The 14792-nt window shown below is 44.6% G+C and overlaps 2 protein-coding genes across 5 annotated transcripts in view; one reads left to right on the top strand and one right to left on the bottom strand.

The window, feature by feature from the left end:
• The first annotated feature begins 421 nt into the window (after window positions 1-421).
• LOC134061892 (ras-related protein Rab-9A-like) lies at window positions 422-3604 on the top strand. Of its 2 annotated transcripts, none has more exons than XM_062517712.1 (2): window positions 422-518; window positions 1586-3604. In XM_062517712.1, exon 2 carries the CDS (start codon window positions 1599-1601, stop codon window positions 2202-2204), a length of 606 nt encoding a protein of 201 aa, XP_062373696.1. In that variant the 5' UTR covers window positions 422-518; window positions 1586-1598; the 3' UTR covers window positions 2205-3604. The 2 variants fall into 2 exon arrangements, with proteins under 2 accessions (XP_062373696.1, XP_062373697.1); XM_062517713.1 differs by lacking the exon at window positions 422-518 and adding an exon at window positions 556-807.
• A 705-nt stretch (window positions 3605-4309) lies between these two features.
• Window positions 4310-14792, bottom strand: part of gpm6ba (glycoprotein M6Ba) — a 37728-nt gene continuing 27245 nt past the window's right edge. For 2 of the 3 annotated variants that reach the window (XM_062517711.1, XM_062517709.1), the window contains exons 2-7: window positions 12657-12843; window positions 11788-11944; window positions 10540-10708; window positions 9580-9653; window positions 8999-9064; window positions 4310-7026 (exon numbers count right to left, since the gene is read on the bottom strand). In XM_062517711.1, coding sequence (XP_062373695.1) covers window positions 6877-7026; window positions 8999-9064; window positions 9580-9653; window positions 10540-10708; window positions 11788-11944; window positions 12657-12843 — 803 coding nt within the window. In that variant the 3' untranslated portion in view covers window positions 4310-6876. Of the gene's footprint in view, window positions 7027-7325; window positions 8393-8998; window positions 9065-9579; window positions 9654-10539; window positions 10709-11787; window positions 11945-12656; window positions 12844-14792 lie in introns of those variants that run through there. The other variant, XM_062517710.1, reaches the window with a different exon arrangement.

Below are 14792 nucleotides of genomic sequence, written 5' to 3'. Positions count from 1 at the left end.
AGTTACTGTATATTTATTTCTAAAATGATTTTGATTTGTGTGAAGTGTTGAGTTATTTTTATGCTAACTTGCTTGTAGATAATAGGCCTACCAGTAATACCACTTCAAAACAAACATAGGCACAATGTTATACATCATACTGATGGTCACATATTTTACAACTTTCCTCATATAAGGTCTTTTTTATACTACAGTGTAAAACTTACACCATAACTTAGTATTTTGTAAAAACGGGAAGAAATACAATTTACGCGCATACCAAATACGCCGAGATTCCAGGCTGCGCAAAAAAATCACCGATTGACGTCTAGCTAAATTACTCAAGCGTGTGTGTGTGTGTGTGTGTGTGTGTGTGTTAGTGTCTGTGTGTGTGTGTGTGTGTGTGTGTGTGAGGTCGGTCATATGAGCGTCACTTGTGTGTCGGAGTTGCTCCAGGGCGCCATGTCTTGGTAAAGTTTAAGCTAAAAAGGAACAGTGGGGATGGGATGCGTTCATAACCTTTTCGTAAACTGACAAGGGTAAAGTATAGCTTACTGTTATTTCTTCCGCCTGTGATTTATTTCGTTATTTAGTTTGTCGAGCAAATTGTAAAGTATTGTCGGGTTGTGTAAGATGCTGTGTCATTCACCAAGATAAGAAAAGAAAAGATGGTTTAGATTGATGTGGGGTAGCCTAACCAGTAGGCTATATTTATCGTTGCGATACTTTGCGATTTAACTTTTCTATCTGGAATATCTGTAGTTATGTTGAACTCGCCACCAACCGACTTGACAACCGGGAAAATGGCTGAAATTGTGGAGAAATTGGGTATAATAGTAGCTCTTTTTTTCTTATTCTTTTTGTCTGAGGGGCTGCAGGCTGTTTTACCACGGATAGACCTATAAAACATGTTTTGGTCTCGTACCAAAGGAGACATTTTGTTATCACTCTTACATGGAACACCTGCATACTAGCCTGTAGCTTTGAAGCAATTTACTTTACAGAATAGCCTAACCTAACTTAGCCATGCCTTTCAAGCGAAAATTCCCCATAAACTTCACTATTAAGATATGCCTATGATAGGAGCTCACAGGCTCATTATTTGTAGAAGTGTATATCTTTTTCTACCATGTTCAAGCTTCTCTGTCTCTCATCTTGGGTCCTTTTGATATGGCAACAAAAGTAAGTGGTTTGTTGCAAGCAGCACAGGCCTCTCTCTTGAAAGGCTCTCATAATAACAGAACCTATGAACAGAATTCTAGGATTCCAGGATTAAATGTGTGTCTACAAAGAATTTATTGATTAATTTTATTCTGTTTATAGTTTAGGTATTCTTATCAAGTATTCTTCAATTACCACTGCACAACTTCACTTAATCTACACATGCCATTGTTATTTTTTTCAGAAGAGATGAACTCATTTGAAATGGTAGGCCTACTTGCAGAATAGTAGGTCTACAATATAGGCTCTCATGTGCATGAGTTGTGTGGAATCTCACAGGGGTGTTTAGGCTGCTGGGTTAGTAGTTATGTATGAGGTGTAAAGTGTTTGTCAATCAAGCCTCCTCACAGCTTGTTCTTACTCTAGTGTCTCTGCTGTTATTCAGGTGTGTGTGCACCATGACCTCCAAGTCCTCCCTACTGAAGGTCATCCTGCTGGGGGACGGCGGCGTGGGCAAGTCCTCCCTGATGAACCGCTACGTGGCCGACAAATTCGACACGCACCTCTTCCACACCATCGGCGTGGAGTTCCTCAACAAGGAGCTGGAGGTGGACGGGCGCACGGTCACCTTGCAGATCTGGGACACGGCGGGCCAGGAGCGCTTCCGCAGCCTGAGGACGCCGTTCTACCGCGGCTCCGACTGCTGCCTCCTGGCCTTCAGCGTGGACGACAGCCAGAGCTTCCTGAACCTGGCCAACTGGCGGAAGGAGTTTGCCTACTACGCGGACGTGCGCGAGCCCGACCGCTTCCCGTTCGTCGTCCTGGGCAACAAGGTGGACGTGCCCGAGCGGCAGGTGTCGGCGGACGAGGCCCAGCGCTGGTGCCGCGACAACGGCGGGCACCCGTACTTCGAGACCAGCGCCAAGGACGCCACCAACGTGACGGCGGCCTTCGAGGAGGCCGTGCGGCGCGTGCTGGCGTCCGAGGAGAGGGCAGAGCATCTGCTGCCGGCCGACACGGTGGACCTGCGCAGGAAGACGCGCTCCAGCCCCCTCTGCTGCTGAGGAGAGGAACTGCACTGTCAAGACAGCTGCGGAGAGAGGACTGTCAGAATACTGTAATCTGAAAACATGCACGGACCAGAGCCATAGAAAGAGAGAGTTGCGACACTCTTTGATGTTGCCGCCACACGATCAAAAGTTCCAAAAAAACCTACGCTGAATGGCTGAATCGCTTCTGGATGCTGGAGGGTGAAATCAATGAACTCATTGACTACTGACCAAGAGATTGGCTGTTAATAGTTCCAAAAGTCCCATAACGCGGAAATAGCCTGGAAAAAGCGCTGCCATCTTTTCCTATGGAGGTCTATGGGAGTGTCGCCACTCTGTTTGATCTAGGCCTACCGCTCTGGGACGGACTACAACTGACGTGAAAGCTGATGAAAGGGCATGCTGTGGAGCTTTGGCCTACAGCTGTCACCCTCAGAGGGCTCGGCTGTTAGATCTGTAATGTGTTTTCATACGGCTCCACCGTGCCAAGGAGGAACACACTGAATCACACACACCAAGTTAACAAATGTGTAGATGCAGACACCTGGCCCTTGGGTTCTTTCTGAAGAACTAAATGCGCTCACATGTCAAGACAGAATCTCTCTCTCTTTCTCTCTATCTCTCTCTCTCTCTCTCAAACACTCTATATACACACAACACACAATGTTTTTGCCTGTGTCTCTGTAGGCTTAGCTTACATGATGCCACATGCACTCCTACACAGTATGTTAAATATCTGAGGTTGTGTCCTTTTGAAGGATGAGAAAGAAATATGAGACATACAGTAAATTACTTTATTTTGTATGCTATTTTGATCCAGTGGAAAACAAAACATCTTGTTTTTGAATAACAGTGTTGCATGCATGGGGTGTATGCTGTAATCAAAGATGCTACTAATGCAAGAGCAATACTTGCATGGAACCTGCAGTAGGCTACAGTAGGTCACTTCTGTGCAAATGCATGTTACAGATGTTTAACTCTGGTTGTTGATATTTGAGCTCAACAGCCAGTCAAATTACACCCTTCCCCTCTGTGCTCCTGAAGTAACATGTTGATTGGCTGGAATTGTTTTTAGCTCAGTCTAAACCACCATGTTTGCTTTCCCTGAACAGCATTCACAGAGCCAGGGCACTAAACAGACACTGGAGCTCTTGGAGCGTATACACTGGATGGACAGTTATATGGAGCCACTTGGGGGGGCACTGCTACAGTACACTCCATTAACAAGAGCCCCTAAGGCCTCCATAAAGCTGAAAACTGTGATGAGAAATATGACAATGTATTTGATTAGAATCATGGACCGCACCTTTAGTCTACCTATTGTACAGTAATGTATGTATGTATGTGCATTGTAATAATTAACAGTTAGGCTATACAATAAACAATCAGTAATGTGGTTATTAAAGATCAAGACTTTTCAGTAGCTCAGTTGTTGGGTAACACTTTTTGTCTTTTTCAAAGGTGTTTTATGGAGACGATTCTAAAAAAAAAAAATCCTGAAGGCTGGACACCAGGGCACTTTCCTAATCTTATTATGCTGGGCATTCCAGAAGAGTTGTGTAGAATTTCAGCAAAATGGAAGGGCACCTACAGTAGGACCTTCAGCTACATCAAATTATAACAGCTGATACTGATCACTGATAACAGCTAGGTGACATTTTCCTCTTCCTGAGTCATAAAGACTTGTATCACCTCCCTCAATACATAACGGTACAATTATGGATGAACAGTCTATGGGAAACGGGAAGGTTGACAGTCGTTATCATCAATCTCATATACAGTAGATGCCTCAAAGAACACATCCTCATTAGTGTATGGAGTCCAGTCTTATGAGTATGCAGTTATGTGTTAGAGGGCACAAAGAAGTAGCATACTGTGAAGAGGAATCCTTTTATATCAGAAGCTTTGTCGTGGTCATAGTCCTTATTGCCTTTGATACTGAAGTCATCACTACAGGCAATCTCTTAGAGATTAAACTTGTAGAGTAATTTTAGAGTGACCAAACCATTGATTACAGGGTGACATCTCAAATGGTTCTACTCCAACAAACTCAAATAAGTAAACATGAACATGGACAGACACTCAACAACATAAAAAAATAAGACTGCAGTGGAGACCAGTTGGCGATCATAGAAAATATCAGTTTTACTAGAGAAGGGTACAAAAATCATCACTATACAGGAGTCATAAAACCGTCAACTTTTTCCAAAGAAAATGGACTATGGAACAACTAGAACTACAATTCCATCAAAGCACAGTGGATTATCTTGAGAAAGAGGGGGAGGGGTTTACGAGGGTGAACACTGCCTACCATACTTCTGACAACACATCACCTACAGATTAGGGAGAGGAGGTCAAGGTTATCTTTCCATCATGCAATAAAAAGGGAACAACGAAACATCCAGGCACACGTCTTCTGATACAAAAACGGGAGAGATCAAGACTGAGTTTGCGATCGGTGGACACGTTGGCAGGAACCAAAAACGCACAGGTTATGGTTTTTGCAGTTCAACCTTGGTGTGGGCAACATGCTTTCAACTTTTAAAAAGAAAGAAAACAAAAACATTGCTTTCTGTATGCTAAAAGACTCATCACAACTGCGATTGATAACTGTGGTTAAAAGACTTTTAAATATAATAACTCAGGGAGACAAGCTGCTCTTTGATGGGGGGCCTTCTTAACCACACAATTCCAACATGAAATGCAAGTGCCACATCAATAAGCATTCATTTAGAACTCATGGAATATCTTGTGTCGATTTACGTTGCAGGCTGCATAGCCATGCCATGCCAAGTGATGTGACGAGTGTTGAGGTTGTATGGATGGACATAGCTGTGTTAAATACATTAAATTACAATCTTAAGCTTTGAGTCATGCCATGAGTGCTGCATTGCTGTTAAGGAGGGCCCTTCAAAGACAGTCCCCCAAAAAGGTGCCTGACCATAAATACAGTACTGTGACACAGTGGATGTTAACATGGCAGTTTTCAGGAGCACGTACTTGTCCAACAACATGGAGAGTTACAGTTAGTATATCCAATATTCCACAGACATGTCAGGTTACCACCAGGATTGCCAGGAGAGTAAAATAAGGACACAAATGCCGCTAAAACCACAAGTTTGTAAATCAATCCCAAGATAAAATCCAAGCAATGTTACACAGTAGCTCGTTTAGGAAAAGTGTCAGCTGCCATCAAACTGCTGAGTCATAACACTGAGATTATATAGACAGTTAATTTACTTTTTTTCCACCGATTCAGGAATATATGTTACATGGCTGCATCTTTGAACATTGTGAAGACCAACATTGTTAAAATCCAAAAAAGGAAATAAAAAATACTATCAATAATCAATACTTAAATTAATTTTCCACAGGGAAGATAAAAATGCAAAGAATATGATTGCTTGATTTTTTTAAAAAGATATCCCTTCATAGAGTTGTAGAATGTTCTAGAGCTGAGATCAAAATATTCAGTTTGATAAATTATAAGCTTACTTGAGACAATATGTGCAAACCAAATATTTATCATTCTTCAGGCATGTTATATATTAGAGAACAAGCATACCTCATAATGTTTCCACTTCTGTGCATTAATGTGAAATTGTCCATTGAAATAGCGACATTAATCTCAGATCTTTCTTCTTTTTTTGCCGCTGTTCACTCTGAATTAAGCTGAGAAAAAGTGATCCACACAGATCTAGAGTCTGATTTTTTTTAAAAGTGTGTGAGTTTATGAAAGTGTGGATTTTGTCTGATTTTACAGCAGTGCAATGTGTCAAGTATAACCATAAAAAAGGTTCAGAAAACAAAAATGTAGGAAGAAACTGAGAAAGAGAGAGAGAGAGAGAGCAAGAGAGCAGAAAGAGGTTATATTAAACCTGACATACTTTTTAAGAGTTAGAAAAACAACAACATTCATACACATTCACACAGTTATATATTTATATATTTATATATTTATATTTATATTTAAATGTATAAAACACCAAAAAAGGAAGTTCCTGTGAAACGTCCTGGTTGAGTTAGTGCAGACAGTTAAGAGTAGTGGGTGCCCCTTCGCCTCCACCACGCGCCATGAAGCTTGAGTTGAGGCGTCACAGTCCTGACACGACACACGGCCACTTTGAGACAGTCCACCACAAAACACTGGAAAAATCAGCCGTCAGGGTCACAGCGTGCTCACGCCCATCCGGCCCACCTCTGGCCCACCTGCGGCCCACAGCCGGGGACCCCAAACGAACTGAACACACTGCGACTCCATTAAGGCATTTCACATGCATTGCCACATTTTTTTTTTTTTTTTTTAAAGGAACAAAAAATAATAAAGTTTTGAGAAAAACGACAAGCCGGTGTTATGTCACGGTTATGGGCGCCTCACAAGGCTGTCATGTCACGTGGTGAGAGGGAGAAGCAGCACTGAGCCGTGTTAGTCAGCAGTGTGCAGCCTGAGGGTTGGGGTGGGGGGATTGCAGCTGTGTGTGCTTATGTGTGTGTGTGTGTGTGTGTGTATGCATGTGTATGTTTGTGTGGGTGTGTGTGTGTGTGTTGGTATCTATGTACTGTATGTTTGCATGTGCTCACATGTATGTGTGTTTGAAAGAGAGAAAGAGAGAGAGGAGAAGGGAAAGGTAGTGACGGAGAAGGGTGTGTGTGTGTGTGTGTGTGTGTGTGTGCTGTGCTCTGGCCCTTATGAGTAGGAGTTGATGGCCTCCTTGGAGCGTGACTGCACGTCCGTCAGCTCCTGGTCGTCCTTGGTCTTGATGTCTTGGTAGGCGTGGGTCTGGCAGGCGTCCTTCAGGTAGGCCCAGTTGGCCGCCAGGATCATGAGATAGTGGATCTGGAGGAGAGAGGGAGCGAGGGAGGAGAGGAGCGAAGGAGGAGAGGCCAAGAGAGGGACCGGGGAGAGAGAGACAGAGAGAGAGGAGAGAGAGAGACAGAGAGAGAGGGGAGAGAGGGACAGAGAGAGAGAAAGGAGAAAGAGAGGACAAAGAGAGAGAAAGGAGAGAGAGAGGGACAGAGAGAGAGAAAAGGAGAGAGAGAGGACAGAGGGAAGGACAGGTAGGGGAGGGGGGACCGCCAGTAAGTGGATTAGTGAGCAAAAGCAAGCTACATCGGTAATGCTACACTAGACTAGTCATTATCTTTATTATTATTATTATTATTACTATCATTATTATGCAACTCATGGAGGATGAAGACTTTGGGTATTAAATGTGTCAATGGGATCACTTTCATGGCAGTTAGTGATTAGAAAAACACGAGTGTCTACTAACACAGAGGACAAGAGAGGTACAACAATCTCCAGAAAATGATATGCATGACCCTCTTCGTATTTACAGTACAGCAGAAACCTGTCAAGAAGCCCCAAAAATATACCAATCACCAAAATAAATGTGACATTCTCTAAATAAATGATAATGAATGAGGGTCTTAAAAAAAAAAAAAAAAAGAGAAAAAAAACCCCACAAAAAAACCCCACAGTTCATGAAAAGGCTACTGGTTAGTGAATGGGACATGGCAAATTAGGCTATATGACATCAGGGCTACACACTCGGCAACGCTACCTGTTCTCTCCATCTGCATGTCCAAATGCTACATGCTAACCTAACAGCTTGAAAAAGAGCTGACCAAAAATGTCTTACTGCCTACATCAAGAATTCGTACATCTAGAGTTGAGTAGATTTTGAATATTTACAAAAAAAGGCAGGATATGACTGATGATGGCTCAAGTAGACATGGAATGATTACCAACTGGTGCCAGAATAACCTAGTCAGGCTACTGAACTCGCGTGACACAAACGATTCAGAACTACTGCAGCTCAGCATGAAGCCTAGTTTAATCAAATAAATTTGGGATCTACAAAAACATCCGCCTTATCTGTATATCTCTCTCAAAAAACAGGAGCAGTTCAACTGATTCCAAATGTGTAGGAGGTCAAATAGGGGCGCACTGCATTTCTCCTCAATTAGTTACAACGCTGAAATGTCCTCGTCTACAGGGTAGCCTAACCCTCTACATTTTCTGTGTCTGTTTCTTTTTTTTTTCACTTTAAGAGCACCCCAAGAGGAGCATAAATCCATGGACACTGCCAACTCGGTGTGCTGCCACAGTGTTTGTTTTAAAACTTAGAGGTGCTGTTGTGGCGAAAGCCTTTAAACTTGAAAACAGCATAGTTATATGTGGTGGCCATCATGTAGGTGAGCTGTGAGGGAGAGAGAGCACACACGAGCAGGGGTCAGAGGTCAAATCCATGAGCCAATAGAAATCAGACGAAACTCTGCAGTATCATAACAAAAATACTGGGTCAACAAAAAACAAAACCACAATGACTTCTTTAGACTTTTAGATTATGTGTCAAAATGAACCATTCCAGGGTGAAAACTGTCACACAGAATGAAGTTGAGACATTGTCGCAAATGACTTTCCAAATAGTATCTCTGCTTATCAACAAAGTGAAACCTTGTCTTTGTTAACCATGATTATGATTCAAGGCCATCTCTTACCACTAGCTATGTGTTTCTATGCGCAATAGAGGGCAATGATAGACTGCAAGTGCATGTCAAGCACTGCAAAATGACTAAAAAATGTTTAAAGGGCCGCTGCTTGGCTGTTGTTTTGTGTGCTCTTTAGTATCCATTCAGCATCTAACATCCATTTAATCTCTGTCCTCAGAGGTTTACAGCACTTAAAAGGTACCCATTGTGTCAGCGTGTGTGCATTGTACTAGTGTGTGAACTGAATGAGCGCTCTGTTGTGAGAGGAGTACTTCAGGAGAGGTCTGCAGGCGCAGGTCTACGGTTGGTCTTACCAGAGCAATCACAGTGGCTCCAGCCCCGGCACAAGCCACAATGTACAGGTGGTAGGACAGGTAGAACTGCAGGAGACATCACAGGAGACACCGCATAAGACATCATAAGACAAGACATCATATACATGGTCGGTTGAAGTGTGTTGTGCCTATGGCCAGTGTTGCCAGATTGGGTTGAGTGATTTCCGCCCAATCACGTTCAAAAACCCGCCCTCTTCAGCTAAAAAACGCCCCAACAACGATTTTGTCATAGAGAACCATTTAACTCAAACATTTATTTGCCCGCCTAAAGCTTATTTCCCCCTGCCCCACCAAGTCAAAAAAAGCCCAATTGGGCGGGCACCCGCCCAATCTGGCAACACTGCCTATGACGTAGTGCTTTTATACCAATTAAAACATTACACACAATGGAGAATTAAAACTGTGTATACGGTGAATGCATTCAGCCTCAGCTGTAAATGCTGTTCTCTGGCTAGAGGAGGCTGATGTGAGTGTGAGTGTGCGTGTGTGTGTGTGTGTGTGTGTGTGTGTGTGTGTGTGTGTGTGATGTGGTGCTCTTGCATGTGGGAGAGTGCACTCACATCACTAGTGTTGCAGATGTCATTCAGGGTCGAGCCACAGGCTTTTCCAGGCGTGGCGGTCCAGGGGATCACACCTGGCACAGGAGAGGATGCGCACACACACACACACACACACACACACACACACACACACACACACACACACACACGCACACACGCACACACGCACACACGCACACACGCACACACAAACAGACACAAAGACACGCACACACAACACACACAAAAACAAACACACTTTTTTTAGCATTCCTGCCAGTCTGTTTTTAAATGTCTTTGGGTCCCCAGTGCCATCTAACACTCTTTGAGTCACACTAAGCAGTCTCAGCACATCGTGAGTCATGCGAGTGATATTATAAGTCCTGCTCCTCTGAGACATGATGGCCATTTCAGCAGCCAGACTACTGATGTAACCAGGCCCTCAAAGGAAATATCAGTACAGTTCTCTCACAAAGACAAAACTATATCCTTTAAACTATCATACACAGTGTAAACAACTTCAGAATGACAAATGACATTAAAGAGAAACTATGCAGGATTGGCGATTTCATCTCCGGTTTCGGTTTCGCTTTTAGTTTTTGCTCGTTTTATCCTTGCATATTTCTCTGCAGAGCTTCCCCTACAGCTTTAGCGTGTATATTTATACATATATAGGCTATATATATATTTATAAATTGCAAGCGTGGTTCTTCTTGTTCCTATACGCGTCTCAGACTTCCAGATGTAAACAAGGAGCGATCGCCTCCTGGACAAAATGCAAGGCTGCAATAGCGGATAGGGACACTGGGGGCGGGAGGAAATATTGCTGTTTTCGATAAAACTGGTCAGTCAAGCAAAACAACGATTTCTAAGCGATTCTATGACTATGAAAATGTTGCATAGGGTCTCTTGAAGTCAAGAGCCATTGGCATACAGGAGGAATGACAGGTCATTACAGTAATGATGATTGACAGCTCCTACCATACTGCCTGACGTCCACACAGATGTTGTCAGGGGAGGTGATGTTGGCCACAGGTGACTTCATGGCGTTACAGGTGGTCCACATGTTGTAGAAGAGGAAGACGGGCACCGCCGAGAAGCCAAAGATGCCCAACCAGGCCAGGCCCAGGATGTAAGTCAGGAACACAAACTGGAGACACACAGAGAGAGAGAGAGGGAGATGAACAAATATGCATATGACTTCATTAATTTGTTATTGGCAGGACCCAAGGTATCGTGTCCACATAAAACAGCTCTCTACAGCTGGCGAATATTTCGTTTCTATTAGATTTTATAATCAGTCCTTATTGCAATAATGTTTAATAACAATTATGAATTAAAGATAGGCAGTAAATGCAGCCACCTCCATATATACTGTACACCCATAAATGAGATACAATACTCATTAAAATATGATCTCATATGATGACCTATTTAAGACAGAATGGGCTTCACTCACACACACACACACACACACACACACACACACACACACACACACACACACACACACACACACACACTGACACACACACGCCAGGCCCACGTGGCCAAAAGGCTTTACACACTGATGTGAGTGGACATCTGTGACAATTAAAGGAATTAGGCTACATAGCACAAACTGTGCCAGAACCATCCTCTAGGGCGGCCCCCCCCCCCCCCCCCCCCCACACACACACACACACCCTTCTCCTTCATCTTCCTCACTCTGGGCACTTCTCTCATTTCACTGTAAAGCGTCAGTTGATCTCTGCACACACACACGACGTGTGTATGTTAGCACATGCATGAGTTCTGCTCGCAGGCTGTGTGTGAGTGTGTGGACTGATACAAATGTGCATGTCCGACTGGACACATCCATATGGAGACACACACAGAGAGAGGGAGAGAGAATGCTCGCATCTATAGGTCTACATGAAGATTCTGCTCGCATCTATATGTCTACATGAAGATTCTGTGAGGGAATAGCTAGGCTTGTGGCCTCTCTGAGAAAGAGAGCATGTCCAGTTAATGTGGGAGAATGTATGCATGAGGGTGACTTTGTCCTTTGCCAATGTGTGTACAATGTACAATGTGCATTTGGGGGCTGTGTGTGTGTGTGGGGGGGGGGGGGGCTGTGAGTGTGTGTGTGTGTGTGTGTGTGTGTGTGAGTGGGTTGTGAATATATACTTTGTGTGTGTGTGTGTGTGTGTGTGTGTGTGTGTGTGTGTGTGTGTGTCTCTCTCTCACCATGCCAGTAATGCAGCGTCCACACACGCTGGTCTTGAACTCGTTCTGCAGGTCCTTGACGGCACTGGTGGTGTAGAAGCCCTCGGCCAGCAGGATGATGCCGTACACCAGGAAGAAGGGTGCGATGCCGTAGATGATGTACTGCAGGATCTGCACCCTGTGGACAAACACCAACACACAAACAAACACCAGTAATCAAACAAACAAACATAACATCCATTACTCACCTGTTTGAATAAAGAGCATGTCATCTCCCTATTGCATTACAACCACTGAGCCAACATTACATCTCAGTCTGGTTCGTCGTAGATGAACTCTTTGACAAGGATTGGTCAATTGTGCCCAGCTGAGCTAATAACACAAAGTGATTCATATCCTTAATATCACATAGCACTCTGAATGCTAAGTAAAGATCTTTCATTGGTAGACACAAGGTAGTACTGATAGCAACAACATACAGAATTGTGTCACCATGTAAACCGTTCCTTTTTTTCTAGCCTTTACTTTTCATGGCCTGGGCTTGAGATAATACTGTACCTCAGGCTGGACTCAAACCTGGGTCCACATAGGCACACATGGTACCATACTGTCTATTTTTAGTGTGGCCTTATTTAATTGGTGATTCTTCAGTCCTAATATTCTCTCTGTCTCTCTCTTTCGTTCAGCGGTGTTCGGCGGTCTGGGCTTGAGGCGCAGGATTTTAGAATAGTTTTCTATCTCTGTGCGGTTGCTGTGCGGCAGACGTTTCCAGCGGGCTTTGCTCCGTTGAAAACAACGGAGATCTAATTTCTTTATTGTCGCGGCGCGGCGCGTAGCGTACGTGTCCGATGGGCACCGGGCTTCACACTACCTCGTGCTGGGGCACTTACACGTTGGTGAGGGTGGCATGGTCGGTTGGCACACGTGAAAAGTGGTTCTCCAGCATGGTCAGGGTCCCGGTCAGCGCCACATGGCCGCACCCACAGAACAGGGCCACGCCTGAGAAGCACAGGACGGTGGCCACCAGCGAGGCATAGGGCACACCTCCCAGACACTTGATGCAGCACTCAAAGCAGCCTGTAGGGGGAGACAGAGAGGACAGGGCCAGATGTTAAATATACTGTAGAACCCAAGCAGAAGCTGGTTTGATAATTGATGGTTTTCAGTAACAGTGTAATAACAATACACACACAAAGTCCCTTCATTGTCAAGCCACCGTCAGCTGAGTGGTGTCACAATTATCTAAACTAAAAGGAAATGGAACAGCAGTTTCAAGCTTGTTTGAAATATTCACTTGAGATGAATGGCCATCTATGGATGGTGCAGATACATGCGGTAAGATTTTACCACAAGAACCACAAAACTGGAACACACCACAGAGATTCACACATGTGTCTATCAGTGCAGTGGCTGCAGCTTTCATCTCTGTTGCATGAAATCATATGCGTATGCACATCAGTGCGCACACACACACACACACACACACACACTTACTAATAATGCATCATCTAATGTTAAATAAAAGATCAGCATAGCCTGTCAGGGACGGTGGTAGCTTGGCTGTGTGTGAGCATGACTGAGCCATCTAATGAGAGGTGAGTTGTAGAGGAAATGAAAGAGCTGTCCCTCCAGAGAAGGGGGCCGTGCGGAGAGACCGGCGATGGAAGTGTGGCTCTGACTGGCACCACACACACAAATGACACAAGCATGTTGACTGACAAGCAGGCAATTTTGCTGAGAGAAAGGCTTCAGACATGGAACCCTCCCAACGTCACCGAAAAAAAAGGAATGTAGAGATAATGGACAAAGACGAGAATAGAGAGACAAAAGGACCCACATTGAAGAGAAGCGGGAAGGCTTATATAATGCCTGATAAAAATAGCTCCATCATAAAAAAAGAGAAGAAAAGAGAGAGAGGGTGTTCAAATTGCACACTCTTGCGTGTGCCACTTTGGTGTTTCCATGGCAACCCCTTCCAATTGGCACCCTTAACAGTGCATAATTACAATCGTAGCCTACTGTAAATGTGTGTGTGTGTGTGTGCGCGCATGAATGTGTGTAACAGCATTTCCATACTGTCCCTGTGGTAATCCATAGTTTTCTACACAGGCTAACATGACTGCTAACTATTTTATATTCATGCAAGCTTTCTGACACACACTGCTTGTTTAAGGCAACGGGCACTCCTAAAAGTGTGTGTGTGTGTGTGTGTGTGTGTGTGTGTGTGTGTGTGTGTGCGCGCGTGTTTATATATGGGTGCTTCTCTGACTCATCACTGGGGGCAGTAATGCTGTCTGCTGGCTATGGGACAAGACCTCTATTACGGCACGTCGTCCACAGACAAGTGATTAGCTTTTTAACACAGGCTATCATGCAGCAGCCGCCGCCAGGCACAGAGGCAGAGAGGCACAGAGGCAGCGGAAGCACAGAGGCAGCGGAAGCACAGAGGCAGCGGAAGCACAGAGGCAGCGGAGGCAGCGGAGGCACAGAGGCAGCGGAGGCAGCGGAGGCACAGAGGCAGCGGAGGCACAGAGGCAGCGGAGGCACAGAGGCAGCGGAGGATGCGCTGGCTGTGGACTCATGGAGTCGTGGCGCTGTTGTGATGGAGTTGGAGGAGAGACGGAGGCTGGCTGCAGAGAGGGCTGGGTCTCTCTCTTCACTAATGTGTGTGTGTGTGTGAGTGGGCTGTGAGTGTGAGTGGGCTGTGAGTGTGTGTGTGTCTGGGCTGGGTCTCTCTCTTCACTAATGTGTGTGTGTGTGTGTGTGTGTGTGTGTGTGTGTGTGTGTGAGTGGGCTGTGTGTGTGTGTGTGTGTGTGTGTATGTCTGGGCTGGGTCTCTCTCTTCACACAAGTCTAGTGAAGTCTGGCGCACTTGTGTAAGAGAGCGTCAGATCAGATGTTGCATAATGTAGACGTGGCACATCAGCGTTAATGAGGACATCTAGCAACAGCAAACTTGCATTCTCATACGTGCTATCATCTACTAATGAGACACATATACACTTCCGCTGAAGAATTACTCACAC

Source organism: Sardina pilchardus, chromosome 17 (assembly GCF_963854185.1).
Source record: "Sardina pilchardus chromosome 17, fSarPil1.1, whole genome shotgun sequence".
Lineage (NCBI taxonomy): Eukaryota > Metazoa > Chordata > Actinopteri > Clupeiformes > Clupeidae > Sardina > Sardina pilchardus.
Note: the sequence above shows the minus strand (reverse complement) of the source record. Positions and strands in the feature narration are given on the sequence as shown.

Excerpts from the sequence above, each read along its gene's own strand:
- LOC134061892 (XM_062517712.1), top strand. The coding sequence starts at position 1,599 with ATGACCTCCAAGTCCTCCCTACTGAAGGTCATCCTGCTGGGGGACGGC.